Source organism: Protopterus annectens, chromosome 3.part1 (genome assembly GCF_019279795.1).
Source record: "Protopterus annectens isolate FY-2018-M chromosome 3.part1, PAN1.0, whole genome shotgun sequence".
NCBI lineage: Eukaryota > Metazoa > Chordata > Ceratodontiformes > Protopteridae > Protopterus > Protopterus annectens.
Window position 1 is genome coordinate 1,645,636,764 of NC_056732.1, and position 19,966 is coordinate 1,645,656,729.

A 19,966-nucleotide genomic window follows, 5' to 3' on the forward strand; every position below is an offset into this window, starting at 1 on the left:
AGCCAGGCAGACATTAACACCAGATGCATCAGATTATGCCTGGGGGGCCCATATGGCAGGAAGATGTATTCAGGGCACATGGTCTGCAAGTCAAATGCATCTACATATCAATCAAAAAGAGATGCTAGCTGTTCAAAATGCCCTGACAGCCTTCAAGGATCTACTTCATTCAGGACAACTACTGATAAAGATGGACAATACTACAGTCATGTGGTACATAAACATGTAGGAAGGCACACATTCCTACCCCCTCTGCAGACTAGCCATGAACTTGTGGGACACAGCATTGACTTACCAAGTACATCTGCAAGCACAATTCCTGCCAGGAAAGATAAATACTCTGGCAGACGAACTAAGCAGAAACTTAATGGATCCCCACGAGTGGAAATTGAATCCACAAGTCTTCAGCATGATAACAAGGAACTGGGGATGCCCGGACATGGACCTTTTTGCCTCCCCTCACAACTGCCAACTACAGAGATTCTGCACAAGGACTTATCACAAGCAAGCATGGAAAGTGGATGCTCTATCTTTCAGATGGAAAAACCTAACAGTATATGCCTTTCCTCCACTGCCTCTCCTCCCCAAGGTACTCCTAAAGGTAAGACAAGAGAAGCCAAAAATGATATTGATTGCCCCAGACTGGCCTCGCCAGCACTGGTACCCAATCCTAAAGAGCTTGTCTCAATGCCCAGCTTGGACATTACCTCAAATTCCTCACTTATTGACCCAACAAAATAATCAGATACTGCACAGCCAACTCAGGACCTTAAACCTGGCAGTATGGCGGATAATGTAGTCATTCAAAACACACCTCTCTCTAAAGCAGTGATGGATGTTATTTTGGAGGCCAGGAGGCCTAGCACCAGAAAATCTTATGCAGAAAAATGGAAGAGATTCTGTGCTTGGAACCAGGCACAAGGAATTGACACGACTGTTCCAGATATTCCTCAGATTTTGCAATACTTAACTGAGATGCTGGATAAAGGCCTTTCCTTTTCATCAATTAAGATTCATGCCTCTGCCATTTCAGCTCATTACAATGCAGAACCACCTATTTTTTCTCATCCATTACTAAGGCAGTACTTCAGAGGGGCCAAAAATATAAGACCTCTAAGGAGAGCACCAATACCTGCATGGGACCTCAACTATGTCTTGGAAAAACTCACACTGCCTCTGTTTGAGCCAGCCTCTGCAGCTGATATAAAATTCTTATCCTGGAAAACAGCTCTGCTCCTAGCAATAACCTCTGCTTAGATGAGTCTCAGTTACAGGCACTCATGGCTGTGGAACATTTTATCATTTTTCATCCTGACAGGGTTTCTCTGAGGACAAACCCTACATTTATGCCTAAGGTAGTGTCCAGTGTGGCCCTTAACCAAACAATGCATTTGCCTACTTTTTATCCAAACCCACAGAATAAGGGTGAGAGACTTCTGCATTCTTTGGACATTCATAGACAGCTACGCTTCTACTTGGACAGAACCAAAGCTTTCAGAAAGACTGAGCAACTTCTAGTGGCATATGCTGCAGGATCACAAGGAAAGCCTATCTCAAAACAAACAATTTCAAAGTAGATAGGCCACTGCATTAGTTTCTGCTATTCACTGCATGGCAAATCAGTGCCTAAGGGCATTAGGCCACATTCAACCAGAGCAGCAGCCACTTCAGCAGCCTTCCTCAGAGGAGTACCAACCAAAGACAACTTAGAGGCTGCAACTTGGAGTTCAGTGCACACTTTTGCAAAGCACTATCACTTACCTCTGTACTCTAAATCCAGGGCAGGCTTTGCCACTGCAGTTCTGCAGGGCCTCATAGCCTCTCCTAATCCTATTTAGCACCAGCCTCCCAACCTTAGCTTTGGGATTCAACCCAATTGTAATGACTGCAACAGTGAAACACGATGAACATAGTACAGTTGTGTACCTACCATAAATGTAGATGTTCGAGTGTATTCACTGTTGCAGTCCAGGTTACCCGCCCACCTTCCCCCTTTCCTTTGCTGGGACTTATCTGTACTTCTCTATTCTATACAACCTATGTGGTGTATTTGCTTGTAGATGAAGGAAAAGTTGTTTTTTGTGTATGCATGCTTATTGGCATAATTTAGCCTACCATTTTAGGGGCACCTGACATCTAGGGCAAGAAAAACTGAAGAAAGTGGCATCGGAGGCATCTTTTATACCCCTGACACACTGACATCAGGGAGGAGGTGACAGCAACCGACGCCGGACCAAGACTTTGGAATTCAGGCCGACTGCGGGTAGCCTGCCAGCAGGATAACCCAATTGTAATGACTGCAACAGTGAACACACTCGAACATCTACATTTATGGTAGGTACACAACTGTACTTTTGTTCTGTATGACTTTCATTTGCTAGTGGTGACCCTGTAGGTTCATACATGTGTTCTTTGCAGCAGTTCCAGTACCACAGTTGACATAGTGCATCTGTATCCTTTTCTAAAAGGTCTACTAAGTTCAGGAGACAGTACCTTCCCTTCACAAAACCAGACTCTGTGGGGTCTAGATCATTTAATGCGTATGTATGCATAAATAAATGTTGCTGTGATACATTCCATGGCTTTTTATATAAGGCTGGTGAGGTTGATGGGCCAATAATTTCTTGGGTTTGTACTGGGGTCACCATTTTGTAGGGTAGTTAGTCACAGTGGCTGTTCTCCAGGTACTAAACACACACCTTGCGAATAGAGTGGGGTTGAACAGATTAAGGTAAGGTTCATGTAGTGCATTCTTGGCATTGCTGAGAATGCAGCCATGTATATCTTCTTGTCCCACAGAGGTATTATTTTTAGCCTATGACAGGAATCTAATACTTGTTCTAATGTGATTTCTGGAAAAACTAAATTAAAGTTAGCATTAAATTTGTGTGCTAGCATATTGGCATATCTTTGTTATCAGAATGTGTGTTATTATCATCGATGAGCTCACTGTATTTTTGGACATTATTCCTTAACTTCCTGACATACGTGAGAAAAAAATGCAGTTTTCTTTGGTATCCGTAGTGCCCTTAAATTTGTACTTTGCTTCTTTATTTTGTAATAGTGCTGTTAACTTTCTTCTGGCATGTTTCAGTGTGGATTTATGGTAGTGGGGTGGGGATTTCCTTCAGTTTTTCATTATTTTTGTTCTTTTGTTATATACTGTTAATATGAAGCCAACATTTGTAAGGGCAAATACTGTGCTAAGTGATTTTTTTAATTATGTACGATAAAGTCAAATATTCCTCTTGCCTGTCTTGACTATTAGTACTGACTACTGTGTATCAAAGCATGCAGTGCAAACAGAGTAAGTATGTGTTGGTTCCTGTGTCCACATACATGCGTGGCACAAACTGATGTTTGCAGTCATGTAAAATAAAAAGTCGTATTCTTTCTAATCATATTAGGCTATAATTGTCCTCAATCTGGTGTCAAAAATTAGTCTTTGTTAAAAAATTAAACTAGCCTTTAACTGCCCCTGACAATCTTACCCGCCTGACATGTTAAGATTGCAGCTGAGGCTATTAAATATCCAAGTTCAATTCTGATAAATCGATCCATATCTGAAAATATAATCCCCTCGCTACGGAACAACTCTCATTATTCCACTGCAGAAGAGTGAGATCAGTATAGATCTTTCAAATTATAGGCCAGTTGTCATTGCACCTATCAAATGTATTAGAAAAATATATGCATATGCAACATCTCTGATCTAATACAGATAACCACCTTCTGTCTTCAACCCAAAAGATCCTCATCGCAGCAAAACTAATGATTTACTGAATTTTGGTAATACTGCCAACACCCAGAGAAATGCCAGAAGCCTAGTCTCCATAATTTTCCTAGACTTATCAAAAGCTTTGGATATTCTCTCCTACCTGAACCATTTACGTACGCTCTCTCATCATAGGGGCTCACTAACTCTGCACTGCATGGTTCCATAGCTACCTCTCAAACAGGCACAAGCAGTGAAATGAACAGCAATGAACTGGAAAAGTAATTTCTCCTTCATCTTGCTTGTAACTATTTGAGTCCCACAAGGATCTATTCTAGGCCCCATACTTTTCAACATATTCATCAATGACCTGTACACTGCTACAAAAAATGCTACCCTAGTTTAATATACTGATGACTCGACTCTAATCTGCCCTACCAGATCTCTCTCTGAACTCCAGGACCTTACACAACAATCCTTATTGTTTGAAACATGTCTTAATAATTCATAATTGTTAATACCTCTGCCCTCCAAAAAATAAATTACTGCTCTTTACCCCAAACACATCTCTTCCAAAAGAACAGCTTTCACTATAATTTCTGCCAACACTGTAATTGAACAACTAAACCACATAAAATTACTGGGTTTAGTCATAGATGACCAGTTGAAATTCGACCACCGTATATCACACGTGATTAAAAAAACTGTTCCAAAACTATGCACATTATACAGAATAAAATCCTCAAAAACTATGTACATTATACAGAATAAAATCCTAATTTATGGACAGACAGAAGACGTATAGCCTCTACTTTATTACATACTGCCATCTCTCCTCAATGCTGCCCTGATCTTCATTAACCTTCAAGTCTCACAGCTGTCCATTGTTACAGTAAAACACCCACATTTGCAGTAAACTATAACAATAGAACACACCCCACTGTCTAGCCCTCAGATAATTAATCTGGTTAGAACTACTACAACACCTAGCTCACTTTCAGCTAACTGCAATGCACAGATGTTTCTGTAAGCCAGAAAATTACCTAACCCTTAACAGCATAATACATTATTTCCCCAAAAGATTATTATGCTCGAGACAAAAATCATTAGTAACTATAATCAAAATAATCTAAATCTGCATATGACTTGCTATATTGAAACAGTGTAGGTAAGCTGTGGAATCACATCTCTCTACCACTGAAATTCATTCTGAATTGCAAACTGATTTAAAACACAACTAAAACTTCATCTCTCAAATCAGTAGATCTGCTCCTGCATATCTGTAGTATAAATTCCACTGTAATCTTCAGCTTGCGATATTGTCAGTCCATTTCTCTTCATTCAGAATCCTTTGCCCCACAGCCAGTCCTCACCAATATCTGAATAGTTTTACTAGCATCTCCCAGATATATACAAAGTTTTGTGATGCTGCTCATCTCCACTTCTAATGTGACCTTATGATAGGTTCATAGGTTAGTACTAGGCTAATTACCCTCGTGGGCCATTTCAAGCCTAGCCAATTACCCCATGTGAGAATCAAACCCTGCACCTTGTGTTTGTAAGGTAAACACCTTAACCATTATGCCATCTTCCCACCCCAGCTAACTGCAATGCACAGACCACATATATAACATGAACCTGCTTACTCACCTCTTAACTACAATATTATTTTCATTCCTAGTTCCTTCCTTCACCTGAATTTCTTTGAATTCCTAAACACTAATCACATGATCTGTTATGTATTTGAAAAACCCAGCAATGCACCTCTTCAGATGCTCAATTTTCAACATATACTAATGCATAAGTATTTTTTATACAAAAATAGTTTGCCTTTATTCCATATGAATGTAATCTCATTAACAAATGAATGTGTAACTGTTACTGTATATTGCTTAATGTCTGTTCATGTGTATTACTGAATTATCTTTTTAAAATGATTTTAAAATGTTGAAGCTTTTCTCCCCAGGCCTCTGCTGAAAAGGTTTTTTTTTGACAAACCCTGTAAACCAAAGCAAAAGTAAAGTAAATAAAATAATTCTGCTCTGTATGTTGATTTTCCGTGAACAATTTTTTTTTTGCTGTTGCATTTATACAGTGGTTTTATTAGAGGCACCAGAAACTATGGTGTTTCACAGTACTGAAGCAGCCATGTGTGGGCACTGCATCAAGTGATACTTGTAATCATACATTTCTCTTTCTTATATTAGGTAGTATTTCTCACTCGTAAGTATAGGAGAATTAGTTGTCAGGAACTGAGGACTGTAGTTTATAAGCTGTCAGTACTCCATAGGTTCACAGGTTGGTACTACGCTATCGGCCTTAGGGCCTATACAAACCTAGCCATAACAATTCCCTGGCTATTTCTTCCCACACTATTTACTTCCCTGGACCCATGTAAATGTTGTGTTACCACCATGTATTTCACTGCCAAATCTTGAACCCAGAACCCTGTGCACTACAGTCAGAGCAACATACAACTAAGCTAAACCAGCAGTTTCCTAAAGTCCTCTTTTTTTCACAAATCCATTTGCACAATAGAATTAATACAGGCTTCATGTGCTTTACCCCCCCCCCCCCAGTGCTGGGCTCAGTGAACTTGGAGTAATATATTATACAGCTGTACAAAGACCAATGTCATAAGACAGGAAACTTGAACTGGTTTTGTATACAGCAAATCACTGAGGATTAAAGCCATTAAATAATGACATACATTTGATTTAGAGACTTCATATCCTTCAGAAATTGCATGGCAATACAAAACCTGTTATTAAAGCAACTTTCTAAATTTGTAAGAGCAATTTTTTTAAATCTCTCCCTATTTTTGGCCTTTGTCTCTCCCCACCATTAGTTTTGACTTTGTCCCTGGTTCTTGTGGTGAAGTTAAGAGGTAAGCCACCAACCCAGAACAAATGAGCCAGAAAGAGGCTACCCTGAAGCTTAAAAGCAACCCTTAGCCATGTTTCTTGAAATACTGCACATTCCCCTTGTTTCACGACTTATTGTAAGGAGCAGTCCTTTTCCTTAATTGGGTGAATCTTTCTGCTTCATTACTCAGTTCCATTGTTTACTGGCCCTGTTTCAGCATACTGTATTTTATCTGTGCGTTTGTTAGTTTAGTTTTAGTCCTGTGTGTTTAGTCTTGGCCCAGATTTTGTTTGAAAACTGTTTCTATTTATCAGTTACACCTACCTAGCTAGCGAAAGAAAATACCTTTAATGTATCTGTTACTATAAAGATAGAGCATCAGAAAGTCTGTTCACTGGTTCTAGTTCATTTCATAAAGTTTTCAGGGCTGCTAATGATAAGTAAGGAAATGACTACAGATATTTTTAGTCATTTAGTATGCAAAAAAAACACCACAGTGTCATATGTACATGTTGAAGAGTGTTGATATCCTTAAGGCATGTAAATGCTTGTAATATACCCTATTACAAATGCCAATGCGAGTTAAGTGTGAAAACACCCTCTTATCACATTGTGAAAATTCCCTTTTCCCAAAAGTATGGTGACATCAGAGTTGATTAATTATATGTAGGGTGTAGGAGCAAAGCTCCCTCCAAGCTGATGATGTGAATTCATAATAATTCTGCAGACATAATTACAGTAAATTGAAAAATAAAGAAGAAAGTCAACAACATACAAAAGTGCCTCCAGGAAAGCTTTTCTGTAGGAGGGCTTGCATCTGCCTGCACTTCTCTGTACCCCAGCAACCCTAAATGTACTAATTCTGAGAGTATATAACCTTAGAAATGGCACCAATGTGCAGTCATTGATGCACGATGTCTGTGATATATATTTAAAAACCAAACATGCAGTACCACAGGGATTTCTGTATGACCAAGACCAGTCGCAGAGGCAGTGTATTTCCTATTTCTGAAGGTGAGATTTAGGAAGGAGCAGTATTAGCCAGGGCTGCACTGCTTTTTTTTTTTTTTCTTCATATGTTATCGTGTTTTTAAATTTGTTGGGAGTGGTTGGTTATGTCTTGATTTTGTTTGCACTCCACATTGCCTGTTTTGAGGGGTCACATTCTATGTTTGCAGAAGAGCTTTTTTCAGAATAGTTTGATGATGTTCTTTGGAGGTTAATGTTACTGGAAATGGCTTCTGATAAGGCAGCTATGGCAAGCATGGCTGTAGTGACGGACTCTTCTTCTACTGCTGAAGAAAGGTTTGTTCCAGGGTGTGAGTAGTCTGAGTGCCTCATAGGGACCTTCTTCATATGTCAGCAGCAAATCTGAGAGAGGTATGCAGATATTATTTTTTTCTTAGGGGATATATATGTAGACTGTACTTCCAATTAATGAAAATTCCTCTAGTAGCAAACTATATATATATATATATATATATATATATATATATATATATATATATATATATATATTGTTTTCTTTTCATTTTTTTCAGGTACCATTCGGGTCAAAGTGAGCAGAATTCTCTCACATGTTCTCACCTGCAGAGTTATGATCCTGACAGAGCTTTAACAGATTATATCAGCAGGCTGGAAGCACTACAAAGGAGGCTTGGGAGTTCATATTCAGGTAAAAATAACTTCCTTTATAGTCCCTTGGTGGAATTACCGTAACAAGAACAAATGATTATTTGAAGAGTGGCCTGTGTTAATTATCTTCTTAGGCATTTTTTTCTTTATTTTAGAGAAGTGTATTTAAGAATTTAACCCCAACCCATCCCTCCACACACACACACACACACACACACACACACACACACACACACACACACACACACCGGACATCAGGGCTCCCACTTACCATTGTTTGAACTGTAACTAGACCTTCTGGGTGAAGATATCAAAAGCAGAGGGAGCTACCTTTTCCTATTTTATGTATTACCTTATACTATGAAAGACTGGATGAGCAATACCTGGTATACAGTTTCCTTTTGCGTAGCGTCTGTGAAGATATATTCCCATTTAATTCAATCACTGGAGAAGTTTGTTTTCATGCCATTAATCCTGACAGTCCCACAGGTTATGTCTTGTCAGTGGTGACCATTCATATTAAATATCCAGCAGATGATTCTTGGGGGGGGGGGGGTCATGTCATTCCTCTCCGAGTCTGGCAGGGCAGCAGCATCTCATGTGTGCATTTATGCCATGATCTTCAAGATTGCCACTGGAATCATAAGTGCTCGGAACAAAGCTGGATTATGGTCAGATGGGGCCCCTGTAAGGGAATGAACCAGGCCTCATACCCCTCGCTGCCAATCTGGTGTCCCTTTACTTTTCTGCCGTCCTGATTACCATAAACACTTCTCAGAACTGTTAGTGTGCATGGGTGCCGGAACCATAGAGTGAGGGGGGGGGCCCACTTTTGCAGGTCATACCTCAAACTGTTATTTCTTTATTATTTCATTTTTGCGCCAATGACGTCAGCTCGCAGTGCACGTATTTCAAGGCTTTTGCAAGCGGGAATGGACGGTTTTAATTTAATTAGCTTAGCTGCTGGCTTATCGGAAGAGAAGGATTATTTTCGGAAGCTGCCGCTTAGGATGGAGTCTGTACTGGGAGACGAGTGAGTAAGATGCCCACAGTGTGTGTGTGTGTGTGTGTGTGTGTGTGTGTGTGTGTGTGTGTGTGTGTGTGTGTGTGTGTGTGTGTGTCAGCATGGGGGGGGGTGGACTGAATACCACTGTGCAACCTGCACTTTGATGTCTTTGATGCATGCAGCTGGATGAGTGACATTACTGTACTAAAAACCCCTCTAAAGCTGGAAGGTCTCATAGCACGGTTAACAACAGTTATATCTAGGGCAGGAATCTGAGCTGATACAAAACCTAAGCATTATTTCATAGAATCAGTGAGTGGTGCATAATATCTATACGCCAGCCACTAAATGTACGATATAGTCATTGTCTCGTTGGTCCATATCTAGCATGCATATTAATAGAAAGTGTCCTGAGAACACATATCAGAAGTATAGAGTAGTGCTGTTTGTTTTCTAGATGATATTTCTGTACAGGAAAAATAAATCCTTCCTGTCTCTTTCTGGATGTCAACCATTTGAAAAAATACAAAAAATATCAGAAGGTAGATGAAGGAAGGGAGGGAAGCCTTCTAGCTTATCAGTGGGAGTGGTAAGCACTAGGTAACCTATCTACCACATAAGGAGTGGTTCTGGCCTAGAAATTGTAGTTATTGGCCGTTTGGGCAGTTTTTCCATCTCTCTCAACTTTCTGATTTAAAAGCCCACATTTGCACTTGTTTCCCCCCTTTCCTGTAACTAGTTTAGTCCAGATACATATTCCTAGTTTTAGCACTTGAATTTGCTTATTCGTGATCAGCACTTGTTCAGAACTTGTGGTAAGCACTAAATAACCTACTAATTACTACAGCACTCAACCTTCCTCATTACCTAGAGGAAAACAGTTTTGGTACTTACTTTCCTCACTTGCTTAGAGAAAAACAGCTCTTGTACTCACTTTCCTCACTTATCTAGAGGAAAATAGTTTTTTATTCAGGCATGTCCAAGGGTCAGCTCCCAGTGTTCTCTCCTGTCTATCTGATGAATCTGGGCATCTTGGGGCAATGTAGAAATTGCCTGATGTACACAGACAACCCTCTCCTCGTACCACCCAAGACTACAACCTGTGAGAGATGCACTTATCTAGCCAAAGTGGAGGTAAAGCTCTCTCCAACCAAGACTAACTTGACAGTCAAGAGGAGAAGGTAAACACTTGCACCACACCACACTCATCACATAGTCTCACTAAATCTACACCAACAAAATCCACACATAGAAACACAAAAACATTCACAGAGGCTCTCAATAATAATCTGTTCAAGCAACAGAGACCTCCAAAGCAGAAATGCAAGCAACCTCCACCTCCACCCCCCAACACAGACTCAGTGTGCCACTCAACCACAGCCAAAAAGCTATTACTAGAAAATTGAAATCAAAGTCAAAACCTACTGTATTGAAGTATTGAATATTGTAATAGAGTGAGGGAGGAGATGGAGGTGGGATCTGTAGAAAAGGGTAGGAGCAACTTCATAGGAAAAATGGAAATTGTGGAAACACACGCAGAAAAACGTTTTGGAGGAGTGAGGTTTAAGGGAAGGCAAAAGTCTAGCAATTTATGTAATGCTGGATTGATGATAATCTTTGTAAATGTGAACCTGTTAATAAGGTGTATGTTCTTTTATGTAAATGTATGTTTGCCTGTGTCTTAAGTGGTCATTCAATAAAGGTGTTAAAAAAAACAGACTTGGATCAGCAGTGGTCAGTGATGTTCTGCTGCCATTCATTGCCAGAAAACAAACCTTTGTTTTGGTTTAAAATTAAATTTATTGAGGTACTAGTTAAGCACTAAGCCATGTCTGAGTATGGGTGGTGTTGGATTCTAACTCCGCATGGCACAAATTATCCTTGAATTAGGTGCTGATTGTGTTAAAGCTCACTAAGGTTGTAATTGCTTTTTTTGGCAGCCACCATAATTATTGTCAGCAAGGCCTTACTATGTCTAGACTATTCTGAGTCATAGTTCAGAAAAATCATTTCCCTAGTTACACCAGTTTGCTCAACCAGTATTTCCGAATCTACAATAGAGTAGTCTACAGGGATCGGACAACTCATTACACTCCCAGAAAATATGTTCCCAGTTACCTCTTTCTTCTCCATTACACCTCCAACATTTGCTGTCTACCTGAGGAAAAATTCTCTGGAGTCTGTGTGGTGTGTAAAAATATCTATGTAAACATTTCCAAGCAGAAATTGTCTAGATTTTGTTGCATATTTTGGAGACAAACATATTACCCCCTCATTGTTTCTTTGTGAATTGCTTATCCAATCTCTCTTCCCCATCCTTTCTAACCTCTGATTGAATCTATAGTTATCATGCAGTATTTTATATGCTGTACTAATTGTCCCTTTTTTAATAACAGCTTCTGTTCTAGATTCTGCTAAGAACTATACAAGTGTTGGTCTTTCGTTTAGGACCCCCGTATATTTTTCTCTTCACCTATACTCTGATATCAGTCCTTGATAGGGAAGGCAGTCTCTAACCTGCAGCTCAAATTCTTGGCATCTTCCTGTTCTATTAGCTTTTCCTCTCAAGTTATTTGCTCCCAATACCTTGGTTCCTTTGCCAGTTTTGTCCAATAAATTCCAGCCTCCTCTTGCCTATTGTCTGTATCCCCAGTTGCAGTCATCCCTATTGGCAGAATCTCCTTTCTCCATTCCCATTTTGGCTTAGTTCTTAGAATACTTTCTGCCACTTTATGAATATAATATTCTGTATGATTGTTATTCTCCTTAAAGGCCTGCATTAAAAATCTCAGTCTCTCCTTGTTTTTTGAGCACCCCCCCCAGTTTCATCATCATCCCTTTCCCCTTTGAATTATAGGATTTTGATTTTGCTATGTATAGGAGCCTTAACTGTGTAGCGCTGCAATGCCCCTTTAAATCGGGTCTATATCACGTAGTCGAACATTGACATTTTCGAACGACATATGGTCAAGTCCATATGTTCGAAAATGTAAATGTTTCGATGTGTGACTGGAATCTCCATAAGCGAAGGTTTCCATTCATTTCAATGTGGTGTGATCTTGGAGTTGGTATATTTAAGTAGTGGGGGAGGGTGTGGGGGGGGCTTGCCCCCTGCATAAAACAAGTTTTATATTTTTCCGTTGTGTTTTTATTTTTTTATAGGTAGTCGAAGTTCCGTGACTTCGGACATATGTGTTCGAACATATGTCAGTCGAAGTTACGGCACTTTGACTACGTGATATGGACCCTTTAAATCAGGTAATCCCAATCCACCTTGTTCTGTTCGAAGAATCAGCTTATCCCACTTAACTCTTGCCATTTCCCCCTCTCAGAGATAAAATTCTTCAGCTCTTTATTAATTGCTGTCCACAGCCTCTCCTATGGTTGATAAAAATATGCCTGACCTGTGTATAAGACTATAGGACCTAAAAACACTTTAACTGCTTGTATTTTACTATCGATATCCATATAACAGAGGTTCCAATGTCTCAGTTTTTATATTATCTTTTGTTTAGTCTCTTCCCACATATCTTTAGCTGCCACACCAGAATCATTTTAAATCCATACACCTAAATACTTCATTTTATCATGTCCCCATAAATATGGATATGGCTGAACCAGTTTGTGTGTGGGTACATAATTTACCTGTATTGCCTTTGTTTTAGCTTCATTAATTTTGTATCCCAAAAAATTTGAAACCGCAACTATTCTGGTTTTATCAGGCATAAAATGATATCATCTGCAAATAGTGCCAGCATTTCCTGACTACCATGCCAATTATATTGCTGAATTTCTGAGTTCCTTATTTTCTTTGCCAGTGTTTCTAAACATAATGCAAATAACTGGGGAAAAGGACACCCCTGCCTGGTTCCTCTGCTCAAGCAGAAATTATCAGCGAGGAACCCACAAGAAAGAAAATGCTTTGAGACCAGTTCTGGATCTTTCTTTCTTTCCTAAAACTGTTTACGATCTTGCCAAATTCAAAATGATGCGACTTCACAACATTTTACTCTTCTTCCTCGTTCAAGTTTCCTTGTAATTTTAGATTTAAATGTTTATCATGACATTCCTATTCATCCAGACTTCAAATGTTTCTTAAGGTTTTGTGTGTCTGAATCACAGTTCTCTGCCTTACCCTTTGGACTATCCATTGCACCAAGCGTGTCCACAAAGTGTCTAGCTCCAGGTATAGTTTATTGCAGGCTATGGGGAATCCACATTTTTCCATATTTAGCTGACTTGCTTACCTTTGCAAAGTCTTTTTCAAAGTGTCAGGAATATCTCTGTGTTCGGTGAGAGATTTCTTACACAAGCGGGGATTCCAGAAGAATGTTCAAAAGTCTTTAACTCTTTCTCATAGGATTGCATTTCTGGGATGACACCTAGGAATCACAGTTCAAAGAGTTTTTCTTCCACAAGAAAAATAGATCTACATGTAGATCTATTTTTAGGGTTGTCCATGCAGACCTTGGTCACTGCGAGGAAATACCTCAGAATTTTGGGTCTCGAGGCTTTGAGTCTCGTGATACTCCTGACAAAACTGCACATGCAGTAGTATCCGAATTCTATTTGGTCTCAACACCAACACCCCTTGCAAAACAGCACATGCAGTAGTATCTGTATTCTGTTTGGTCTCAACACCAGCACCCCTTGCATTTTCAGATCCCAGTGCTGGGGTTTGTCAGAAGATAAATCACTTAGTGTAGACAATAGATATCCCTAAATCCAGATTTTCTGTTCTCTGTCCCTGTTCTAAAGCAGTCAGTCACCATATACTCATTGGACTTTACTTGGGGAGCAGTTTCAGGAGGGTTAAAAATGCATGTGTGGGACACCAAGGGTGAATGCAATCATATAACTGTAAAATAGTTGCTTGACCTAAACAAGGCACTCAACTCTCTAAATCATCTTTGGTTCCCAGGACCTCTTCAAGTAATTACATACATTACCACACTTGTGTGTTTCATAAACAAGCAAGGGGGATGAAGACTAGTTGTGTTAGCTTGGGATATAGCTTCACATCACATTCTCATTCTGCAGGCATCCTTCATTTCATCAGGGCAAAATTGTTTGGCAAACAAGCTGAGCAGGACAAGGGCAAACCTCGTGAAACTAAATCATAGTCTCCCAATATTTGACCCCTCTGTTGGGAGTTCGAGTAGACCTCTTTGCCTGCTGTCTGAACAGTCAAATTTCTGCTCCAGGACTCCATGTAAGAAAGCCTGGAAGACAGATGTCTTTTCTTTTCCTTGGGCAGAAATGTCCCTCTGTGCTTTACCACCCTTTCCACTGATATCCAGGAAACCTCTGAAGATTCAGAAGGAATCCCCTAAGATCATTGTGGTGACTCCCTTCTGGTCCAGGCAATTGTGATTCTCCCTTCTTTTGGAAGAGGCCAGAGGTAATTACCAGAAGCTTCCTCACAGACTGGATTTTCTGAGGAAGTGCATCAAGATCTAATGGAGGCAAGAAAGCCTAGTACTAGAAAATCATATGCTAGCAAATGGAAAAGGTTTTCTAGTTGGTGCCAACAACATAACTAGCACCCATTCATGGCTAGTTGTTCCCTGTTTCTTAAAACATTTGTATGCTCAACCCAAAGCAGTTGAATCTCCATGTAGCATGGGCATTTTTTTCTTAGTGGTGTATTAGGAGGTTGCTAAAGGTTTAGTGTGTGTGTGTGTGTGTGTGTGTGTGTGTGTGTGTGTGTGTGTGTGTGTGCGTGCGTGCGTGCATGTGTGTGTGTGTGTGTGTGTGTGTGTGTGTGTGTGTGTGTGTGTGTGTGTGTGTGTGTGTGTGCGTGCGTGCGTGCGTGGGAGGTATGTTAGGGAATATTTACCGTCAGTCTCTGTCTGTCAGAGACATGCCAGCCAGGCCAGGGGTGAATTTTCAATTTCCCATCCAATGGGCAAGGTTACGTTTGAATGCGGGTAGGGATGAACTCTGCGTCACATGAATGGAGATCCTATTCCAGAGCGTGCGGATACTTTGAGGCACATATCTGAATTGCCAGCATGTTCTATTTATGTAGCAAGCAAAGTTTAAATCCTTGGATCTAGTGCTTCTGGTGCTATTAATTTTGCAGACGGGTAAAAGGTCCATTAGGGATGGATCTAAGGATGCCTTATATGCCAGGCGTAGATGAACTCACAGTAACCTATAGGAGATTGAGTGTAGTGATAGGGCTTTAAGGAGATCCGTACAGGACAATGTGTTAATACCCTGGATTCTGTTGGTGTGGAACCTCTGAGCATTCCATCTGTTGCATATACCTTGTCATCAGGTACATGCCGAAGGGGGAATTTTACTCAGTAATTGATACACCTTACGTACAACTGGGGCAACATAGAATGATTTTCTTAATACCTTGGCTACATATTGATCAAAGGCCAGATTATTGTGTGCATATGCTCCCAGATCCCTAACTACTGAGTCAGTACTTCTTGGTGTCTTATTGATGGAGTAATTAACCTGGGTGGACTTTTTCCCAAAAGGCACTAAAATGCATTTCTTTGCATTACGGTTTAATTTGTGGCTGTGGCTCCAGTCATTTGTCTGTGCTAGATCCTCTTACAGGATTTTAGTGTCAAGGGGGAAATCTGTGACCGCTCCTAATTTGCATTCATCTACAGACTTGCTGACCCAGAGGCCCTTGACATTAGCCTTGACCTCAGAGAAGTAGATGCCAAACAGGAGAGGGCCCAACACGGAGCCATGAGGTGGTACTCTGATGACCCGTCTCTCGGTGGAGGTGGTCTCACCAATCCAAACTTCTTGGGTCCTGTCTGTGAGCCAGCTGGTAATCTAGTGAGGTACATAGGAATTTATTTTCAACAATACCTGAGTGGGGAATTGTATCGAAGCCTTAGCCAGGTTTAGGTAAGCAGTATGCACAGTTTTCCCCTCATCCATTGCCTTGGTGACGGTCTCAGGTTAAGCAGGCATGACCTTCCTTTGACAAACCAAACTGGAATGGGTCCAGTGTCTGTAGGTTGCCAGTGTCTTTGTTGATTATGTCCATGGTAATTCTTTCCATTGGTTCTGTAGTGTCTGGGATCAGTTGATGGTCCACCCTTGTGAAGAGAGATAACCATTGCAGTCCTCAATTCACATGGTACGTAACCTGTTCTGAGGCTGTATTTAAAAGTGATTCAAATGGTCCAGATGGATCATGTTTCAAGCCATTTAGTAGGCAAGCTGGGATTATATCTCTATCCACTGAGGCCGTGTTTTTGGCGATAGTGAATACTGCCATGAACTGCTCCCTGCTAAGAGTTGAGGGGTTTGTGATAGTAGATATTTCACAGTGGAGGCAGGAAGAGAGTGGGGTGAAGTTAAATCTGAATTTGTCAGCCAGCAGATTCACTATGTTAGTTTGCTTGGTGAAGGCGGTACCATTTACCACCAGTTCAGCAGACTGCTATGTGTAACCATTAAGGTTTTGGACATAGCCATAGAAAGCCTTGTGGTTGTATTTAGCCTGAGAGGCTATCTTGACACTGTAATTGACCTTGCTGCATTTAATTAGTCCTCTTACTTTCCTGATTCATTTAATTAGTAAGCTCTTGCTGTTTCTGATTTTGGACATTTCTTTTTCTTTTTGTTATGTAACCTGTTAAGGTTAGGATTTCACCAGTATAGTTTGATGTTCTTCGTGTTTCACTGTTGCAGTCATCACATTTGGGTTATCAGTGCCAGGGTAGCCCTCAACCGTCCCAAATACCAGAGGCCTATAGTCACCCCCTCGTTGGTTAGGTCAGACCATAAGCTAATCACCCTTAACATCTACATCCCACCCCCACCCCCCCCAGTAAGGAAACCTCCATAAAAAACTTTTCCAAAGCCAACTTCATGCTACTCAAGTCAGATGTTACAAACTTCATGACACCCATGCAGACGGGAACTGAAAGTGCGACTGCTGAGTCCTACACTAAGGCACTGTATGAGCACATCCACTCATGCATGAATCGTGCCATCCCAAATAGAACCAAGATGCTCTCCTCCAAAAAAAGGAAGCCAATCTGGTGGTCCCCTGCCATAAACAAACTTTACAACAAAAGGAAGAAACTGTTGCAGAAAAGAGGAAAATCCCAGGATGTAAAAAACTCCCTTACCAGCCTAAGTAAGAAGCTGAGATCCCTCATAAAATCCTCCAAAGCTAGTTACGAAAATAAAATTGCCAAAGATTCCAAAGACAACCACAAGGCATTCTATAACTATGTCAAGAATCTAAATGGCAGTGCTCAGATTTGCGCTGAGCTACAACAGAATGGCATTAAATATACTGATCCCAAGGATATTGCCAGTATCCTGGCAGATCGATTCAGTGCCAGCTTCACCCCCCTCACCCCCTAAATGGCCATCTCAATACCGGAAGATTGGCCACACAGGTAAAAAATGCACCCTCCAAAGCTAAGAATACAGCATCCATGGGACCAGATGACATCCAGGGCTGTGTACTACATGAACTACAACTTGAACTGGCACCTCACCTAAGTGTCATGTTTAATCATACCCTTACCTCAGGCTTCGTGCCCACTGAGAGGCGCACAGCTACAGTTCTCCCACTCCACAAGGGGGGATCCACCGCCCCATCAGTCTGACGAGCCTGATCCGCAAGGCCATGGAATGTTTTATCATGGAACTTATAAACAAAGACATTGGAAACCTTAAAGCACTGGACCCCACCCAGTTTGGGTTTGTGAAAGGCCGATCTCGTCTCCTGAACCTGACTGACTTCTTCGAATCAGTCTCCAGAGCCGTGGGCGAGGGTAAGGCAGTCCACACAGACTATCTGGACCTCGCCAAGGCCTTTGACACCATCCCCCACTCTGGAATCATAGATAAACTTACTAAGCTGGGCATTAATCCCTACATCACGCGATGGGTTGGTAACTGGCTTACTGACAGAACCCACACTATAAAAGTAGCCGACTCCAAATCCAGCTCCAGACAAGTGACAAGTGGAGTACCTCAGGGTTCAGTCCTGGGACCTCTCTTGTTTGGCATCTACTTCTCTGAAGTACAGGCCAACACTAAGGGAATCTAGCTAACAAAGTTTGCAGATGACTGCAAAATGGGAGCCATTATTGAATCCCCAGATGATGTGGATATCCTACAAAAGGGCCTTACAGAAACAGATGCTTGGTGCCAGAGCCATGGGCTCAAGCTCAATGCCAAGAAATGTATAGTTATCCCCTTTGGAAAAAAACATGTGCCCGTGAATTATCACATAGGTGGCAGTACACTAAACACCGAAAGTGTGATAAGAGACTTAGGGACACAGGTGGACAGTGGTCTCAGCTTCAATAACCACATCACCACAACAGTCAGGAAATCCTTCTATGTGGCACACCTCATCACTAAGGGCTTTTCATCCAGAAAAAAGGAGGTCATTGTCCCACTGTACTCATCCCTCATTAGAACCATTATAGAATACAATGCCCCATTTGGTATATACCTCTCAAGACATCTGCAACAACTGGAAAGGCTGCAGAAATACCTCACTAAAAGAATCACAGGCCTAAAGCAGATGCCCTATGCTGACCGCCTTAAAAAACTCCAGCTATACTCTGTTGCATATCGTCTACTCCGAGGTGATCTCTGCTTAACATACAAGGCCATGTCAAACCCAGAGCTGTTGGACATGCTACACAAAGAAATCCCAATCCCTCAGAGCCACACGCTCCAGGGATCTAAACCTTGTCATCACAATAAACAAAACATGCTGGAGGGATAGGTTCCTGACCCAGAGACACCCCAGACTCTGGAATAGACTGCCCATACATGTCAAGCGGAGCACCTCTTTGGCCCTCTTCAAAAGAAACCTTGATGATTGGATGGGAGAAAGGAAATTCACCCGGGATCACATCAGTCACCCTGCTAGACACGGGTCCAGGGAAGTAAATAGTGTGGGAAGAAATAGCCAGGGAATTGTTATGGGTAGGCTTGTATAGGCCGTAGGGCCGATAGCCTAGTACCAACCTATGAACCTTAGTATTTCTGCATCGGTTGCTGTCGCTTCAGGACTGACGTCAGGTTATCAGTAGTATAAAGTAAGGCAGACAACGCCATTTTATCAGTCTTTCTTGCCGTGGAGCCCAAAGCAGAAGCAGTTCACATGAGTGCCGGTCGGCCGCTACCTGAGTTTCATCTTCCGAATTGAAGCTGAAGTCTTCTAAAGCTAAGTACCCTATTGGGGATCCTTTTTTCTTGCACTCCCCAGTAGTTTTGTCGGAACAGGAGTCTGATGACTCTGATGCATCTGAATATGAAGACATGCAACCCCTCTCTGCTTATGAGGATTCTGATGCAGAGGACTCCATTCCTTCAGCCCCCCCCCCCCCTCGAGGACTTTGCCTTATGGGAAACCCTTCACACCTTAAGGGAGCATTTCCAGTGGGAATGTCAGGACTACCCTTAGTCTAAAAAGATACTCAGGGAATTCTGAGATCTTCCACAGCACAGATCCCAGGCCATTCCCCCAGTCCTGGATGTTGTGGATGATGTTTTCCTGGAATCCAGTTTGACTCCTGACACCCTCCCTCCTGCACCCAGAAAACCTGACAGGTATTACAGAGTCCCTGACTCACACAAATTTATTTTTAAAAATCCTACTGCTGACCCTGGGGTAATTTGTTAAGGGCCTAAAGGAGTTAAAACAACCTCCGCTAAGAATCCAATCCCCCTCAGATAGGGATTCCCGAGCACTAGACAGACTGGGTAAAAAAGTATACACCTCTGCT

At 41.4% G+C, this 19,966-nt stretch overlaps 1 protein-coding gene across 4 annotated transcripts in view; it reads left to right on the forward strand.

The window, feature by feature from the left end:
- The window catches only part of AKAP9 (A-kinase anchoring protein 9), a 3,155,794-nt gene that overhangs the window by 3,122,526 nt on the left and 13,302 nt on the right, over positions 1-19,966 (forward strand). For all 4 annotated transcript variants that reach the window (XM_044067665.1, XM_044067666.1, XM_044067667.1 and 1 more), the window contains one exon: positions 8,122-8,255. In XM_044067665.1, the coding sequence (XP_043923600.1) occupies positions 8,122-8,255 (134 nt within the window). The remainder of the gene's footprint in view (positions 1-8,121; positions 8,256-19,966) is intronic.